The sequence below is a fragment of the Phaenicophaeus curvirostris genome, chromosome 2 (assembly GCF_032191515.1).
Source record: "Phaenicophaeus curvirostris isolate KB17595 chromosome 2, BPBGC_Pcur_1.0, whole genome shotgun sequence".
NCBI lineage: Eukaryota > Metazoa > Chordata > Aves > Cuculiformes > Cuculidae > Phaenicophaeus > Phaenicophaeus curvirostris.
In genome coordinates, this window is record NC_091393.1 from 73,189,412 (window position 1) to 73,209,355 (window position 19,944).

At 40.1% G+C, this 19,944-nt stretch overlaps 1 protein-coding gene across 1 annotated transcript in view; it reads right to left on the reverse strand.

The window, feature by feature from the left end:
* LOC138718182 (visual pigment-like receptor peropsin) overlaps positions 1-19,820 on the reverse strand; it is a 32,221-nt gene extending 12,401 nt beyond the window's left edge. The window contains exons 1-2 of the mRNA XM_069852487.1: positions 19,518-19,820; positions 10,282-10,487 (exon numbers count right to left, since the gene is read on the reverse strand). Coding sequence (XP_069708588.1) covers positions 10,282-10,487; positions 19,518-19,638 — 327 coding nt within the window. The 5' untranslated portion in view covers positions 19,639-19,820. The remainder of the gene's footprint in view (positions 1-10,281; positions 10,488-19,517) is intronic.
* Positions 19,821-19,944: the final 124 nt, after the last annotated feature.

Genomic DNA, 19,944 nt, shown 5'->3' on the forward strand with positions numbered 1-19,944 from the left:
CACAGCCTATTGTTCTTCTTACTGGATTAATCAAGGTTTAATGGTACAAAAGCAGATTGTCAAAATGGCCATTCCATTTCAGTTTAGGATGAAACATTGATCTCACCAGCCAGAAAGGCTGCATCACTCCCTCCTCTGGCCAACTGGTGAATCTGTTGCAATTTCCTAAAGTGCATTTTCTTCCCTTCAGAACCACAACATATTGTCATTATCTTCTATTAAATATGAGATAATGAATAAGTAAAGAAAAAGACAAAATTTTGACAGGGATTATTTTTCTATTGCATATATTTAAAATCATCACAACAAGCTCTCTTAAAATAGCTTTTTGTATACAGATAAGATTGTTCCAAGATCATAATGTAAACAGATAAGTGCAATAAATCTTCAGCCTCAAGGGACAAAAAAGCTTGTAATCAATCTTTAAGAAATACATTTGGAAAAACAACTGTAGGGACCTTTGAATAGAATGTGCTTTAATACTTAACAAGTTCTTCAAATTTGCAGTAAGTGAGAAAATATTCCACCCGAGTTTAATGACAATGTAATTTCTTCCTCCTTCCAATAAATTAATAATTAACGGATTATTTATGCTTACAGTAACTTTTCTGGCACATGGAAGAACTACCAATGTTCATAATCAAAATCAGTCTTCACAGCTGACTGCTTAAATCTCCCAATGCATAGCATTCCTAAAGCATTCAAACTGTTTCTTTAAGATTTACCGTTGTACAGAAAGTAAAAGAGACTGCAATTTTCCCCACGTCTTTTGCTTATGCCACATTACTGTGCTGCGGTTGCACTCCATCTTTTAAAATGTCTCAGCAGACTTCAAGGGTTGCCCTGCTTAGAGGCGATTATATTAACCCATGCCATTATAGGTCTCGGACACAAACTGCACTTCATTTACTAATAAACAATGAGAACTGATTAGCTACAGAATTAGATAGTTTAAACTATTAAGTGAGAACACCAGATGCTCAGCATTTTACATTTGTGAAGTGAATAAACCTTTCTGTTGATGGTATACATTTTAAAGATAGGAAAAATATGAATACAGTATTTGTCCTATACAATTGCATATACGCATTTATAATTGTACTAACTATGCTCTATAGATAAATGTACGGTTAGTGCTAGCTATTATTTTACGCACGTCATGTTTTGGCTTTGGTAATGTTAGAGAAATCAGAGCATATCTGCTTGTTTGCTTGTAATTATTTTAGGTTTACATAATGGGTTAATCAAATGACATTCAATGTATACTTGTTTTGGTCTGACTCTTAGCTATCAGAGTTGTAGTACACTCAGGTTACAAGTTATAATCGTGGTAGTACATGCCTCTGTAAATGAGCTTGTTAGTGAATGTAAAACTCCAGAAAATGTCCATCATTTAACACACAGATAGAAATTGCTTTCAAATTTTCCTTACAAAGTCTCATCACCTAATAATCTTGCTTCAACTATTCTGACTCAACATGCTTGAGAGCACCTGATCAGCTGATGCCATGGGACCATGGCAGGTTTCTTGTCTCTCCTTTCCACCCATAAAGAATAAATTGGGAGAAAGCACCCAAGTATGTAGTTCATATCACCTGATGATCCAGAAACAATGGAAAGATTCCCATCTTCAGGTTAAATGCAGTACTGCCATTGTCTTTCTGTGCATCACCATACAGGGAGATTAAGAGGCACTAGACAGGAAACTCTAACATCCTCTGAAGTGTCCATGCTACACTGAGCAAACTCCTTTTCAATGGGGTAGAACCAAAACTCCTTTCTATTCAGTGATGCTGAGTCAGAGCCTACTTGTTTATTGCTAGCAGCACCATTATGAACAAATAAATGCACAGACAGATAAAAGAAGAAAACAACCTCATGAGTCACCTGTCTCATCTGTAGATTTCCGCAGAAAGCAAAGGCTTGACTTTGAGGCCTGTGGTGATCCTACCCCTACAACTGAGGTCCATTAACATCAGACTAAAGTCATACTTTTCTTTTCAAAATAAAGTAATGAAGTTCTAGTTTTGCCTTTTCTGATTATTATGATAAATGTTTCTGGAGGCTAACACATGTCTCAAGGGAAGCAGAGGTAGCACAGACTGTTCACAGATTCTACCAGCACAGTCCAGAGATTACAAATAACACTCCAGATTCTCCAAAGTACAATTGCCTATGCTGTTTCCCAGAGAGACGGAAACTGCTTACGTAGCCATGATCAGGTTAATACAAGGTCATCTCTGATTGCTGAATGCCCACCAGTGGAGTTATTCTTCTGTTCATAAAGCTCCTAGGCATAAAGCAGGGCAGGTTAATGATGGTACCAGCTCAGTCCTTAAGTGGCCGAGACAAGAACTTGCTATGTTCCTGAAACCCTGAAAAAGCTGCATGATTACTAGGAAATCCCCTTTTAGGTTGATACACTTGGCTCCCCTGGATCCTGTACTGAAATAACCAGAGAAACAGAAAATAACTGATTAGTCCCAAGAAAATGCTTATAGTCCTAAAATGTGTATGGGCTGTAAGGATCTTATATCACAGCAGTGTATGCTAAGCTGGACCTGATAGCTCCTAACAGGAGAGTCATGCATATTGCCAAGGAGTCCTAGTGGCCCAGGGACAGCCTGGAAGGAAACGTAAAAGATACAGATTATTCTTGGCCTTAAAGAGCTATCTGGTAAGCCACCAGGTGCTTCATCCCTTCTGCAGGGACAGTGGTGTGGAAATACTGGATGCCATGTCATATAAAGCCCATTGCAAGCAATGGTTGTCTTGTAATTGATTCAGTCAGCATGGGATCAAGGTCAGAAGCTGAACAGGAATTTCTTCCTATATGCTAATGGTGTACTAAATTAATGAAATATATATCTGTGAAATAGAAGATGAGTAAATGTGAGGTAGCACTATTTAACATACTCAGATACTATCAGTCTGATTTTTAAGTTTCATATGGAATTTCATTTAAAAGTCAGTGAGAGGATGCAGCATGAAGTGAGGAGCCACAAGAACACAAATTGTTCACCCCTGTGGTGAGATGCTGATTGGCAAAAGTAACGATGGACAGCATTTTTTAAGAAGACATTAAATCTCTTCGAAACACACATCAGCACAGAAGAATGAGAAAGGCTACTGTTTTCCATATAAGGAAACATGGAAAGGATGTTTCAAAGTCCTCTGAGAGGAAAAGCTAGATCAGGAGTTGAAACTTAGGCTTTGGAAATTCCTGGTTCTGTAGGAGTGCTATCAGACAATAAATACCCTTTCCAGGCAGCAGGGTGTGGTTTGACACAGTGTGGGTGTGGTGTGGGCTACATTAGGCTTATTAAAGAAGTAAACAGATAGTTTTAGCATTCAGTTTTTCAAATACCAAATATATAACTTTCCTAATTTGTCACAGGTGGCTGCAGACATAACAATAATTTTCAGGAAAATGAGGGAGAATTCATGACTAATGAAAACTAGCATAACTTCCTTGCAGTCACATTAGTTACACTGAAATGATCTTCTGTGTTGCTAATGATTCTGTTTGTGCAAATGCACAGTTTTTCTCCCCTTCTCTGCAGATGAAGTACTCTTCTCATCAGAATTTAGCTCACAGATGTCTGTATAACTTGCTTTTATTTCTTAAACCACAATGTGTATACTCTTTGGGTTATATCAAGGCAGACCAGAAAAATAAAGAAATAAGGCAGACTAATATCTCTGGAACAATTTTTTTTTTCAGTATCCAAATCTAGTTATTCAAGGAAACAAGAATGAGGCTACGTTCTTGTGTTCATAATATTTGAGATCTAAAAAGTGCTCAGAAAAACAACTGGGAGAGGAAGATTTTTGTAGCACAGCACAGGTAAAGTAAAGGACACTCTTTTTATTTAATTTGTTTTATAGATCAGTCTCCACATCCTACCTTTTATGGTGATTCAGCATGTTAAGGTGAGTGGAATGAAGAGCTAACGTCGCACAGCTTTTCTTCAGCATCTTTAACACCTATTTTATCTGTTAATGCTCTTAATGCTAGTTCCATGATCTGACTTTGGGTTATTTTCATCTCACTGAAATGTCAGGAACAATAAGCTAAATATAAGTAAAATCCTAGCAATGTTACACCACAGTACTGAGCTAGGATAGTCAATGACAATTTTTTCACTAATTTTTACATTTTGTTTGATTTATTTTAATATCGTATTGGTAGATAGCTGAACATTTTTCAACTAAGCAGATTTTAGACCACATTCCTACACTATTATGATTTGAGAAAAAGGAAAATCTGGTTTCTTCCATTATAACCTCAGTCTTAGAGCTTCATGTTTGAACACTAGAATATAAAGTGATATTGGCTGCCCAGGGAGGTGGTTGAGTCACCTTCCCTGGAGGTGTTTAAGGCACGGGTGGACAAGGTGCCAGGGGGCATGGTTTAGTGTTTGATAGGAAGGGTTGGACTCGATGATCCAGTGGGTCTCTTCCAACCTGGTTATTCTATGATTCCATGATTCTATGATTTTTTACACTGCATAAGATTGAGCTAGTTCAGTTTGTAGGGGGAATCTGCCAAAGTTGGACCACTGCAGAAAGCCATGCTGAGAATGAAAGCATTCCTGCAGCATATATTCTTGCTCCACTGTGCATGATCACTGGTGAATTCAAGGTGTATCTGCACAGACTGTTTCCCACAGGAAGAGAGAGGAGGGAAAATGTGGAAGAACGGTCATTCAAGTGCTCTCAGATGTGGGTAAAGACAGTGCCAGCAACCACCATTACATCTCCCCATAGCCAGCTGAGTAGGAGGATGAACGTGAGCAAACCTTTATCCACCTTGATGGATGTTGCTAAGGGTAAAGGTGAACAGCTTATGGATTTGTCTGGGTTTTCTGAGTGAGACGTCTGTGGCGAGAAGGGCACTCACAAGGATGGCTGCTGGGGAGAATGAGAGGCAGAGGTGAGGGTGAGACAAATGAGCGAAGGATTCTTGTTACAAACAGATTGAGTAGGAAGGAGGATCGTGTTGTGAAGGATGACGGAGCAATGTGAATGGGTGGTTACGTTGGAAGACATTTGATGAATGCATACAGACACTAGGCTGCAACGATACTGCCTGCCATTTTCTTCAGTAACCTCCCAAGGGCTGGGAAGGCAGGAGGAAGGAAGCCGGTGAGGTTTCACTTTGGTCCCTTGCATCTGATATTGCTTTTATTATAACACCACACTGACTGCTGAGATATACTACTAGTCAGTCATCACATCCAGAATGCGAGGGAATACCATGTCACATACTATAATACCTAAACAGTGTCTTGGTATACACAAATGCATAAATCACAACCTAAGCTTACTTAGTCAATGGATTGTTGTGTTATACCAGTTATATTTAATGGACAGAAATATAAGTTCTTCAAACCTACTCAATTTATATAAGATTATAAATATCTTCAGTGTTTTTTTTTATCAGTGCTGACCCTCAGGGGTCTGTAATGGAGCAAGAGCCACTGTGCTCATCTTTGCAGGGCTGTGGCTCTGGTCCCTTGCCCAGTGCAAGGCGAGTCATGGCTCTGAGCTTAACTCCTGGATTGAACATAGCAAAAGCTGTTGAAAAACTAGTTTCTTAAAGTAGCCAACAGAAAAAGGTGAGGGATTTATCTCACGTCCTTCTTGATTTTTAATGCTTCACTCCAGGCCACAAAAGATTGGAATTGCTTGGTATTCATAATCAGAACTTTCTCTTAACTGTGTAAGACCTTTCAAAAATAAAGCAGTGTTTCTGTGAAAAGCAGAGAGACTGCTGATACTTTCTCCCCTTTCCTCTGTGGAGGGTGTGGGAGAGCTGAATTCACTTTTCTCCATCCGAAGGTGCCCATATCCATGTCCCCTGTCTGGGAGCACAAGCCCCAAGACTATTCATTTTGTGGGTATGTTCTGCTGTCTTTAGAGCTGGGACCAGAGAGAAGATAAACTTTCTGTGTGAGTGGTGAGGGTACCCACTGGAAGGAGGTGAACCCTCCTTGTCCAACAGCAGCATTGTTAAAGAAGGGCTATTGCACATCCTGCTTTTCTACGAGAACCATATTTATCTGGGATTGAAGCTGGCAACTTGATCACCTACAACACCACAATCCGAAAAAGTCTGCTGAAGTGCAGGAAATCCTAGACATTTCCATGGGTCATGCACTCTTCAATGCATGCATGCTAAGTCTGGCATTTCTAGAAAATTTTGGACTTCTGGCCACATCAAGCTCTTTCAGATGCACATATGCCACAGGTCTGGTGGTGTCAGGTAAACTGTGCACAAATGAATTAAGAGTAACAGAGTAAAACTACACACATCTGCAATGTGCCCTGTTGCTCACTACACTTCCAGTTGTTTCTCTACAAGGTATGCCAGGCAGAAATACTGTATAAAACACCAAAGCATTAAGTAGTGCTGGATTCAAATCCAGGTTTCCTCACTGCAATGTAGTGATGAGACCACAGTGTGAGGCAATCATCTCTCTCTCATTCTGGCTCCTCTCTTTGGCTTTATTATTCCGCACAACACAAAGCAGCTTCAGAAAAAGAGGAGGAAGGCAGGTCCTTGCAGGCTGGCCCTTGGTTGGACAATGAGAGCAGGCTGAAGGGATGGAGACAGTGTGGGCTGAATCCTGTTGGGCAGGCTACTGCGGTGCTCACTAATAACCTCAAAGTTGAACTTTTTTTTGTTTGTTTTGGTTTTTGTTCCCTCTTGAGGCTGTTTCGGTGCAGAGCCAGATCTGCTGGAGATGCTCTGGCACCATCTGGCTGGCCAGATGGGCCAGGGTCACTCACACTAGTAGTGAGGTGAGTGCATCTGCAATAATAGCATCAATCAACACATTGGTGGCAGTGGGTGTGTCTGTGATGATACCTGTATATAACTACATTCTGTTCTGTTGCATGAATACAAGGTATTTCTGACTGTTTCTTATGCCTAAGATGTAAGTAATGTTGTTTTTTAGAGAAGCCTGTACCAACAGAATGAGCACATGAGAGCATTCAATTTTCTTGACCCCTGCAGTAAAATTCTTAAGTATTTATCAAATTGATGTCAAAATAACCAAACCACATTCTCATAAAAAATAAGAAATTAGAAGAGTCAATTAATGGAAACAACTTTAAACTAAAGTACTAGGATTATGAAGGATGCATTTCAGAGTCCGTCTTTGGTTTCTGATCTAACCGCAATGCGCCTGTGGGAATCAGGCAAGTTAAAATCCTTCCCCTACATATAAAAGCTTCTTGAAGCCTGCATCTTTTGTATTCACCACATGATTAACAGAGAAGAGAAAAGCTTTCTGTTGGTTGATTAATAAGGTTTAGAAGAAACTATGGTGTTTACCTGCACAGAATCAACATTTCTCTACTTCCTACATGGAAGAACACTTGCACACAATGTTATTTACTGGTTTCAGTGCAACCTTTGATGCAGCAGAACAAGCAAATTAGAAATGTACGGGAAGGAAAAAATCATATCCTGAGGGAATTTCCAATGGGGAAACAGATGGCTCTGGGTCACTAGCTTACATCGCCTGACCTGAACTTGACTATATGAATTAGTTTACTTACTGATAATATTACCAGAGTCTAAAAAATGAATATGCTAGAGACTGACTGTCCTCCCTCTGTCCAGATAAGGACATAGTGGTACAGCAGGGAAGTGAAAGCAGAGTCCAAAAGCCACCCTTGGAAAACCATATCCATATGCAGTACTCAGCAGGGGCAGCATTTGGATAGAGACCTACCACACAACCTCATTCCTGACAGGAGAATTTTGTCAGACATCAAAAAAAAACCAAAACAACTGTTTGGCATGGGGAGAGCAGTGGTGTTTCTTCCATACAGAGGAGGAGGACATGAACACATATATCTGTCTTATTCAGTAGGTATACCATGAGACGGTCCTTTTAGCTGGAGAGAATTTTCATAGGTTAGGCTGTTTTGAAAGAGAAATAGTATCTGTCTGTCTTTTCTCCAGTCCCTCCATCCGGTGCAGCCAAGAATGCTAAACCTTAATTTTGAGAAAGATTACCCGTGGGCACAGAAGGAGGCCCAAGTCAAAGGAGAGGAAAATAGGTAGATTAAGTGAGGTGAGCTCATGAAATTTCTTCATAAACAGAAATGACAGGCTAGCTTGGAAAAATAAAGTTTCTTTAAGCATACCTGACAGCAGGAACTGACTGATCACATAGGAGCAAATGTATTGTGAAACGGACAATGACAGAAAGCCAAGTAATACCATGCTCTGGACTCACCAAACAAAAAAAAATCAGAAAACACATAGGCCATACACAGGCTAGAGCCATGTTTATGTGCACAACAGCCCGAACTGTCATCACTGCTGCTTGCAGAGGAACTTCAGTGTGGTGAGTGGAACAAGAGACATCGACTTCAGAGAGCTGTGACAGAAAGCATGGGCTTTACCCTCCTGGCACCAGGTGCCTCACTCCTCATCTTATAGATGTGAGACCCATTCTGATGGGATTAACAATCACATTTCATAAATACCAAAATCCCTACTGCTGTTCAATATTGAACATTTTTAGAATGACCTTTGTGCTGTGTGTCTTCACACACAGAGAAATATTCACATAATTTTTATGCAAAGAAGGTTCCTGCTATTTCTGCACAACATTCTTCCTAAAAATAGCCACTTCACTTCCATAAGTTACTTTTTCATCACTGGCTTCTGTTTTATCAAATTTAATAATCAATAAGTTGGGTGTCAAGTTTTAAATATGTTTGAGACCCCCCCAGCACAGAAAAAAAATCTTGATGGAAACAAGATTCATACTTGCTTTTCTCTCAACAAGCCACAAACAGCTCAACCGCTCAACGAGTCACAACAAATTCTAATAATTCATTCAGAGTACAAATTGACGTTACTAGGTTACCATGAATTTTTAGTTAGCATTAATACAGTATCAGTTCCTATTTGAAATTATAAATGTAAACTTTTAAAGCCTACAGAGGATTACCAAAGCAGAACTTTAGTATTTTGCAAATCAGTGTTTTGAAAAACAATGCATTATTAATGTCCTGAACAAAATCTTTTGATCCAAATACCTTAAAAATTTGTTTGATATCCATATTTTACAAATTAATACTTTTTAAAATGAGGAGAGGAGATCAAAATAAAATTATTTAACATACGCTGACAAACAAACTATCTGACTACCCCAAAAATGTTATGGACTGCTTCTCTCCTCTAAAGGCAGTTCAGGCACTGCAAGATTAAGTACAACACCATCCTAGTCTTTTTGCATCTAAAAATACAAAAGCCACATCATAGTAACAGCACTCAAACTCCAAATTGCCAAAGAGGGACTTGTAGGCAGAGACATCATGGAAGAAGGAGGTAAGGCTGATAAACAGAAGACAGTGTGCCATGCTGTGTTGATTCCTGTGTGTGCTGATTTTTACAGCCCAAAAAAGGAGCCACAGCATAGACAGGGCTCTGGAAGACTGGGGCAATAGAAGGGTAATTTAATGCTCTCTCTTTCAATCTGCTGGGTCATAAATGTTAAGTTAGCCACAGAACTAGGTTCAGGATTTCACAATGAATGACTTACACTGTCTTACACAGGAAGTCTGCAGCAAAGCTAGAACTGAACCTGGAGATCCAGATTTCACCCTTCCTTGCTTGATCATAATTCTAGCTTTCTTTGAAATAGGGAAAAATGGGAATCTTTAATTCTGACGGTAGGTATGAATTTTACAGTTTGCAGGTTTATGTCTTTGTTTATCTGATGGTTTCAAAGGTTTTCATTAATAAAAACAATTTAAGAGATGCCCTTGAAGTTTCTCCTCAACAGGGCTTTGATTACAATTGTAGGTGTTCTCATTAGAGAAACAGTGGGATTTTGCTGAGGAAATAATTAGCTTAATTTTGATAAATCCTTTTTGGCCAAATGGCTATAGACACATATTTTAAACAAAAAAATAATATTTTTTTAGATCAAACTATGGCTCCTAGGTTAATCTAAGTCTTGTGTGGGAAGTCTTCCTCTGAGTAAACTGCACCTTTGTACTGAAAGGGAGGGGACATGAGCTGTAAGTACTGAAGTACTGTGTGGACTTTGCTCTACAAACCTTGTCAAGTAGGAGTCTACACTGCTTTAAGATTTATGACTGCAACAGAAAAAGAGACCACTATCCTTTTGGAGGGTCAGTTAGTATTTCTTTTCACTTTTTTGGTCCTGGCTGGTTATTTATACATGGCGTATACACAGAAATACCTGTGCCTATTTTGTCTAATTAAGCATAACCCAGTCTTACCTGGCAAGTCCATATTGATGTGATAATGAATCCATCATCTCTGAAGACATTGAAGATTTCAATGATTCCCCTTGAATAACCGAACACGGAGATACTAGCATCTGATACTGCCAAGTTAAATGTGAGGTAGTCAGTGGGCTGCAGAAGATGTCTTTGTTTATACAGGACAAAAATCACAATGCTGTTTCCAAACCAAGATAGCCAACCTGGAAAAAAAAAAAATCCATGAAATCGAGAAATAAAACAAGAAGCAGTTTGGTGGGCAAACATGCACATCACTTTTAAAATTATCCTTTTATTCCATGAGAAACAAATCAAGCCATATTATCCATTGGAAAACTTACGCATGGAATCTTTTTAAGTATCTGGGCACATTTCAGAAGAAGGAATAGTAAATAACTGGCAATAAAAAAGAACAAAGACAAACAGCTGCTGCTGCATCTGTCAAAGATCCACTATTTAAGGGCCTAGAGAAGTTTTTTTCCTAATCAAAGAGATGAAACTCATGAAATGTAGCACTGGGAAAAAAAGGAGAGAGGAAAGATTGGTAGAGTGGAGCAGAGACTACAATCTGCCAAAACCTACAGCTGTTTACATATGTTGTATACAATAATGGATGCTGAAATTTCATGCACATAGACAGACAGATGCTTAACTGGTTTCCTCTCAAAAAATGAAGCTAAAACAATTAAGTTTCTTCTCTTAGAACAGTCCAGGATCTCCTTGCTGCAAAGCCTGTCCCAGATGGGAATATTTTTTAGTAATACACTTGATAATCTATGTGAAGAAAACAGACCTTTTGGAAGCTTTAATGTATTTTTAAAACTTATTTTTAAAGAAAGTCGTGTCACCTCTTACTCTCCAAGAACAGAGATGCCCAACTGGTGTATGTCTAGTTACATGAGGACAATGCAATGGAGATGACTGTAAATGTGGTGAAAGTCAGCCATTCAGTTGGAGGGACCTAGCATTTCCAAATATGCACAGCTATTGTTCCACCTATTTGTGTAAGATTCTGGTAGCTTGCATCCCACTTTTTTGAATTATGTAGAAATGAATGACTTTTAACAAAATACTTACTCTACAGCATCAGGCTGAATGTTGAAAATGGAACTTAACCGGTGAAGTGGATGACTGCAGGGTGGCTGCTGGAGTGGGGCTGAGCAGCAGGTTAGACAGCACCTGGCTCTCTGTTGGCTTATGTTTCCACCCCTCAAACCAGCTCTGCCACCACTGACATAGGTGGCCTCACTTCCCCTTGGCAATGTGGAGCAAAACATCACCTTTTTTTGAGTGCTTGCAGCCTAGGACAGGTTTAGGAACCTAGCAGCTGGTGGTTTTGTTCCCCGTAGTGATGCCATGGAAAGGAAGAAGAGTGTTGATCCATAGCCCTCTATCCAGCCACAAGCAGTAGATATCCCAGAGGTGAATATATGCACTGAAGAGGGACTTGACATGATGTCATTGTACAGCACCTATTGATATTCAAAGGAGTTTGCGAGATGAAAGATGGCCAATGGGTTTAATGTTGTAGCAAGAGGGCAGCTGCCTTCCTTCAGGAAACACCAACAACCTCACATCAGAAACTCAATGCTGCTCTGCCAAGCTGCTTTGGCTAGGAAAGGAGGGGAGGGAATTACCTCTGACTCTATTAGCCATCCAGGAGTATCACTAGCTGAAATGCCAAATTGCAAGGTGCTTGCTCCCCAGAAAGTTGGATGCCTGGTGAGGTGCTCTGGGTAGTCTGGAGTGGAAGGAGAGATGGTTGATGGGACAGTATCTGTATGGCACTCTGAATTGCAATTTCCTTTTAACAACTTCCCTTAACAAAATGGCCAGACTGCTGCTACTCTGACTTGCTTTTGCACTGGCAAGAGCTGACTTGTCGGGCTGTGATATTAACCAGAAATAGTCACTGGTGCAATGATACACACACACACACATACATATATATATAAATAAACTCACATAGACATATTGTTACAAGGATAACATCAATGATAATAAATATATATCTTACTCTGGCCACTAGGTGACAATGTTTCTTAATCGAGTCTCATATCCAGCTGCTGCACGCACTTTAAGTCAGTAAATGTTTCTGACTTTTGTCTGAGTCTAGGTATTATAAACAGGCACAGCAGGGCACTGGAGGAGGAGGGCTTTGGGAGTTCATCAAGATAGTTTGCAACGCAAACATGATAGTTGTGTTGTTTGTGTACACCATTTCTGTCTTCTGTAAGGCAAAATAGTTTTCAAGGCAGAAAGTACGGAAATATTTTCCCTGACAATATGAAAACATGGTGATAAAATGGAAAACTGGTTGGATGGCCGGGCCCAGAGAGTGGTGCTAAATGGTGTGAAATCCAGCTGGAGGCCAGTGACAAGTGGGGTTCCCCAGGGCTCAGTGCTGGGTCCAGCCCTGTTCAATGTCTTTATCAATGACCTGGATGAAGGCATCGAGTGCACCCTTAGCAAGTTTGCAGCTGACACTAGGCTGGGTGGAAGTGTTGATCTGCTGGAGGGTAGGAAGCCTCTGCAAAGGGATCTGAACAGGCTGGACCGCTGGGCTGAGTCCAATGGGATGAGGTTTAACAAGGCCAAATGCCGCGTCCTGCACTTGGGGCACAACAACCCTGTGCAGTGCTACAGACTAGGAGAAGCCTGTCTGGAAAGCTGCCTGGAGGAGAGGGACCTGGGGGTGTTGGTTGACAGGGACTGAACATGAGCCAGCAGTGTGCCCAGGTGGCCAAGAAGGCCAATGGCATCTTGGCTTGTATCAGAAACCGTGTCACCAGCAGGTCCAGGGAGGTTATTCTGCCTCTGTACTTGGCACTGGTGAGACCGCTCCTCGAATCCTGTGTTCAGTTCTGGGCCCCTCACCACAAGAAGGATGTTGAGGCTCTGGAACGAGTCCAGAGAAGAGCAACAAAGCTGGTGAGGGGGCTGGAGAACAGGCCTTATGAGGCATGGCTGAGAGAGCTGGGGTTGTTTAGCCTGGAGAAGAGGAGGCTGAGGGGAGACCTCATTGCTCTCTATAACTACCTGACAGGAGGTTGTAGAGAGGGGGGTGCTGGCCTCTTCTCCCAAGTGGCAGGGGACAGGACAAGAGGGAATGGCCTCAAGCTCTGCCAGGGGAGATTTAGGCTGGACATTAGGAAAAAATTCTTCACAGAAAGGGTCATTGGGCACTGGAACAGGCTGCCCAGGGAGGTGGTTGATTCACCTTCCCTGGAGGTGTTTAAGGCACGGGTGGACGAGGTGCTAAGGGGCATGGTTTAGTGTTTGATAGGAATGGTTGGACTCGATGATCCAGTGGGTCTCTTCCAACCTGGTTATTCTATGATTCTATGAAAAAGCATGTTAAAAGCAATACACATATTTTAGACAGAGGCACAGTATCTGTGATTGTTTTTGAAACTACGTTCACACACTGAGAGCGAAATAAGGAAAGCTTTGAGAGGGAGAAAATTACTGAGTGAGTGTGTGCACAGCATTTCTGAGGACAGACACAATCCTTTGAGCCAAAGCAGGTGGAGGACCTGCAAAGGCATACAGCCCCTTGTCTGATCTCTCTGGGAAGATATTAATACTCTGATTAAAAGAAATTGGAGGAACCAAAGCTCTGGAGTAACAAGAGACAAAACCTGTCATTGCATAAAAATGAGATCAACAAGAGCAGTGACTGTGCACAGTCAGACAGATGTGCTGGTCTAGGGTTGCTAACTATGTTGACTGATTGATTTTTCAAAAAAATCCCACCCCAAACAACCAACCCCAAAATCTCCCACCCTAAAACACAAAACTAACATGTCAAAAGAACCAACTTTCCACCGAAAACATTACAGTACAATAGGGAAAAAGGTGCAACGTGGAGGAAGCACAGCAACAGCTCTGACACTTGGTGAGGGTAAGGATCTCCTTGACTACTTTGCAGGCAGTGTGTGCCTCAGGGTAGATCATACACAGAACAAGAGCTCAGAAAGAAACCTCTGAACTTTGAAGTGCTATAAAAGGTTGGCATTACCAGTTGTCATCTCAATAAAACAGATGACAGAAAAGAAATAAACAACAGAACGACACAAGAGTATATGAGAAAAAAACCCCAACAACCAAACCCCAGATTCAACCCCAGCATCCTAAGGTAATCCTGTGGAGAAATGACAGGTTCCTCCTGAGATCAAAACATGGCTGAGAGAGAAAAAAGTAGCAGATAGGAAGAAACTAAGCGCCTCCATCCACCATAAGTTTCAGAGAGGAATCATCCCATTTCCCCCATAAACTGTAATGCTGTCTGACATGGGCTGCTCATCAATGAGAGATGTTGGCACTTCTGGAGTGGCAAAGTATGCAAAAAGCATACAATTACTGATGTTTATTAGCACAGGGCAGGACTGAGAGCAGAAGAGTATAAGTTAAATGAATACTGATAAATGCTGAATATCAAACAGCTAAGGAGTTACCTTGACTCCTCAGACATCCACAGAAAAGCACTTCATACTCCATTTGCAAACACTGGGAGGTAGGAGGAATAGGATGGAAAGCAGTATTTAAAATGTTATATTAACCTTATATAATTCCGTAGTAATCCCTCCCTTGGAATAATATCCCCTAAGAGAACATTTGAATCCACAGATGGCAAAAGCACTGCACAAAGGAGGCCAGTGGTGTTATCCATGATTTCTGGGGGCGGCACAGTAGTCAGGAACTGAAACCCTGTTGACAAAGCCCTGTATCAGCATGCTGTCCACCAGCCAGTGCAATAAAAGTGCTGAATAAATAGACTGCAAGAGTGACAAGGGTTGTTGAAAATCCCTTTGCTGAAAGCAACTGAGAACAGCCAGATTATTTAGCTCTGGAAACAACTAAGAGGGAACACAACAATTTTACAAGACTTCTGCCAAATCCTTCGTCTTGAGCATGCAGGCATACCCTCTTTTTCTCACACGTACCTGAGATGGTCTTTGACAAGCAATAAACACCTGAGGCTGCATGCAATTTCATTGTTGCCATTAAATTTATGTTTTTACAGAGTTAAATTTGGTACAAGGGAACTGAGAGGTCCAAGCTAGTCACATTTCTAGTAGATGACTGCATGTGTGCCCAGCTAAGACAGGTTATTATGCTTTGTACTTAGACTTGTTCTTATTAGACATTGTTTCATGGCCTTTACTTGCAAAATCTTACAGGAATGAATTGGAAAAATGAACATTACCTCTCACCCATCTGGAGTTTAAAACATACAGAGAGCCTTAAGTGGAAGAATTCAAGAAATAAGAGCAAAAGTGGAATGCTCAATGTCACAAGATTAACTACACTTTTCCTTCAGCAAACAACCTTATCTCTAGGACAGAAATTGGATTGAGCATCTAGATATAAAGCAGGCAGGAATAAAGTCAATTACTAATTTCACTACCTACGCACAGGCATAAATGTCTATCTGAAGACATTTGCTGTTAAAGATTTTCAGACTAGAACACTTTATTAAAACTGGGAAAAAATCTGGGTAATTTACAAAGCTCTCATTACCTATTGCAACTGTGAAATGACCCTGCTCCATTTTTAGTCTTCCCTGCTCATTATTCATACACAATATCCTATCCAGGACACGCTGACAGTTTTGGTGGGATGGAGAAGAATCATCATATTTTAGACACAACAAAGCATGGATTAGCCATTCAATCAATGAAATAATTTTGTGGATGAATGTTTGTGAAAAGCTTGTTTTCTTTCCTACCTTCTCAGATTTATCTGTCAAATAATGTCCCACAATAATGCTCCCAAAGAAGCACTCAACAAATTGTGTATAAATGTAGAAAAGAATTATTTACTTAATAATTATGGAGAAAAATAAATGCTTCATTTCCCCCCCGCCCCAGGTCTAGTTTCTCATTATACAAACTTTTTTTTTCTGCAGACTCTACCCACAGGCAACCAGAGGTCAGACGTAATGCTAGGAACAGGATGAGCTCCCTCCTGTCTTGTCAAAGAGCTCATGGAAGGAAAGGATGGGAACAGAATGCTGCCTTCAGAAAGAGGATGCTGACACAGCTGAACTAATGAAGGGTAACACTGTGGCTGCCATTGCCTACAGCTAATCCCTCTGAGCACGCTGTGATGGCTCACTGCTGTGAGCCACCCTGCTGCTCTCCCCTGGACTAAGATTTAGCAGGGAGAATGATGGAACCTTGATTCAGATGCCAGGAAGCAGGGCAGTGATCTCAAAATCCATCAGCATTAACAAAATGTACTCTTGCACCTAGATGATGACATTAATGTGCAATACCTATTCCAGCATGATCTGTGAGCTCAGGTCTCCATACAGTATCCTGAGAATCCCTCTGTCTGAATCTGACAGCCTGACTGCTTTATGATATATGACACTGTCCCGTCTGTCACATATGACATCTGTGCTACCTGTGACATGAGAATTTCCAGAAGGGGACATGCAAAGAGGCCCCAGCTCAGCAAAAAGTGTTAGGTCATGGTTCTTGGATATTAATGTCTTCTGTTAAGATGTGTGACTGTTGGAAGACGGGGCTGAAGGTAGTTGTTTTGGTTTTTTTACTTCATCCTGTGAAGGTGAATTGATTCGGAGGTACCCCTTGTATGGAGTAAATCACACCAATCACATACATACCTCTGGTGTTGCAAATGTATGTCAGATTTTGCAAAAAGCTGCACTGGTATAATTGGTTCCAAAACAAAAGAAAACTTGTAGTAATTACAGAAGTGTAATCACTGAAGCTGCTTTTCATAGGCATCAAAACTCCAAAATAAATGAAATATGAACATCTTTGCAACTTTGTATAAGGAAGTACCCTGCAAACACAGAGTGCCTTTCTAGACCCTTAAAGAAACACAGGTACAGAAAGATAATGGATGGACTGGTCTTTGTTCCCTGCTACCAGAATGGCAAGAGAGTGTTGGTATAACAGAGTACTTTGTTCAGTCACATCACTGCTCCCCGGATAGACTAAGTTATTGATGAACATAAAGCTAACAGTTGCACATTGTCACGGCTGGTGCTTGCAGAAGTGCAGCGGGAGATTTTTGAGGAGAAAAAGACATGGGGTCTTTTCTGATCTACATATTATTAGGAGGGTTTTTTTTTAAGTCCCTATAGAAAAAGGAGTACCCACCTCCATTATATGTTAACCAGATTCATGGTACACTTAACTTGGAGTAGTGCTATGACTGGTCTTGTATACTCTGAAAAAAATGCAATCTGAGTTCTGAATCTGGAGGTTAAGTTTCAAGAACAGCAGTTATGATATGTCAAGAACTTGTAAGCTTGGCAGAAGGATCTGGAGCACTCAAAAACCAGTACACAAGCAACCTAAAAGCTCAGACATCTAGGTACTTTATAAAGTATTTGCTTGAAGATGTGGAGTTATCATTAGGAAGCAGCAGAGGGAAACAACTCTGTTGGATGATTGATGGAAGAAGTTTGAACTACCACTCTGATGCAGAGGCAACAGTAGGAGGGATCAGTAGAGCTGAGGAAGTGTTAAATTAATACGACTAGTGATGCAAAGACCTTCTTTGGATGCTATACTCAGTCCTGGATATAAGTTTAAAAAGAATGAGTCTAGATTGGAAAAGAAAGTGCAAAAGGCTACTAGGTTCATAGGCTGGGATAGCAAGGGAAAGGATATTATGACAGGAGATAAATAAATAATAATACCTCCCCCCCAAATCAATCAACCAAACAATCAAAAACCCCCTTCCTTCATTAATATAGGAATATAAACGTTGATCACAAGGTATGATTGTTCTTTCAGGAACATGGAGTGGCTGTAGGATGTTAATTGCAGGCAAAAAAAATTAAAAGGAGTGGCAAAAATAAAGCTGGTGTGATCACTTTAGCTAAGAATTAAGGGAAAGGCTCCTATCCAACACAGAAATAATGTCAGGAATAGGTTGTCAATTGCAAGAGTGGTAGCAACACCAAAAAAACCCTAGCCAGTTATATGAGTAAGCATGATAGCTCTGTAAATGAGATTATATATTGTCACAGCAGGGGACTAGCCTTGCTGACCTGAGATGTTCTTTCTAGTCTTAAGTGCAGCTGATTAATTAATTAGCTGATGGTGCAGCCGTTTTCCAACCATTCATTAAGAGATACACAGAAGTTAACAGATTGGAACTACTTTGATGCATCTTACAGCCACTCTTCTAATTGAGTTTCTCAAGACACAAGCCATATATTTTTCTACTAGAGTCTCTGTTTTTATTGTAAACACGACTTTCCTCACCCTAGTTCCTATTGGGGAAAAAAAGGAAGTCTTATATAAATATATTAAAATACTTATGATTTTACATCTTAACTTCCATAGGTATTTTTAAAACAATAGCTTAGGGCTAACAAGCTACTTGCAATGTGTGATAAGCTTAGAAAAAGAAAAAAAATCTGCTTAGATCAAGTCTTTTAAAAACAGAAACATTTTTGTATATTCTGCTGAAAGTACAGATTTAATGAAAGTTGTGTTTCATTGTATTTTCTTGTGGGGTTATATTGTTGGAAATTTTGATTACTTAGCAAACCTGCATTCTTTGAAGTTTCATGAAGTTTCCTTGTATCCTGCAATAAGTCTGCCCCAAACAGACAATATTTAAACAAACAAACCAAAATTGCACTTACAATAGCTATCTTACAGCAGAACCAAAATAAACACATGGCATTGTTACCACTAAGACAAAATAATGTTCTAGTACATAGATCTTTCATAGATCCTGTTAAAAGAAGTTTATTTCTATGTGCATCAAACATTTAAAGCAAGAGCAGTACAAATAGTTTAAAATTTTAAAGTTTTAAACTATAGAACTATATTTTCTGTCTCTGCAGGAGGAAATTTTAGGATGACAACTCACTGTCAGCTTTCAGAACTCTGAAAATCACAGAACATGAATTCGGTGCTACTGAAACACAAGAAGACACAGAAGTATCATGTACTTCTGATAAGGCACTTCTTTATCTTCCCACATATTAATTTTAGTGAACAGTAGTTAAAAATTTACAGGCTTGACTATTCTTTTTCCTCAAGATTGCTGCTTTGATTATTAATCTCTTTTTAACAAAAGAAAGCTGCACCTCTTTGATCTTGTAATAGCTGAAAAAAAGAAGCTGTATTTTCTAACATCCTGTTCCATTAGGGATGAAACTCAAATGAATCACTTTGAACTTTATATAAAACTTTACCTAGGAGCTTCCTTTCACATCCACTCTGAATACATACCTAAAGCCAGTAGGTAGAAACCTATGATAGTTTCTCCTTGCTCAGTTACAGCTGCCTCTCTGCTCAGAAAACTGACGTTGTTGTTCCTCCAGGGTGCCTGCGGAGAAAACTGGACAGACATTTTCAGGCCGGCTTATGACCCAGAAATTTCCGTTTCCCCAGTACGTCCCAGCAAAATAAAATGGTTCCAGCCTTTTCCTCAGTTTCTATGTTCAAGGGAGCTTTTCAATGAGACTAATGATCTAAAGAAGGAAATCTCAAGGGACAGGAGCTTTGCAGCCTTCTGACCAGTTCTTCTTCGCTAATCCTATCTATTAATACAGCCTGTGAATCCATGCCCAACCCAAGACAGCAGATTTCCTCTTATCCTTATTACATGCAAAAATCTTTAATGAATTCTGTCAGCGTATATCTGACAAAAACCAAC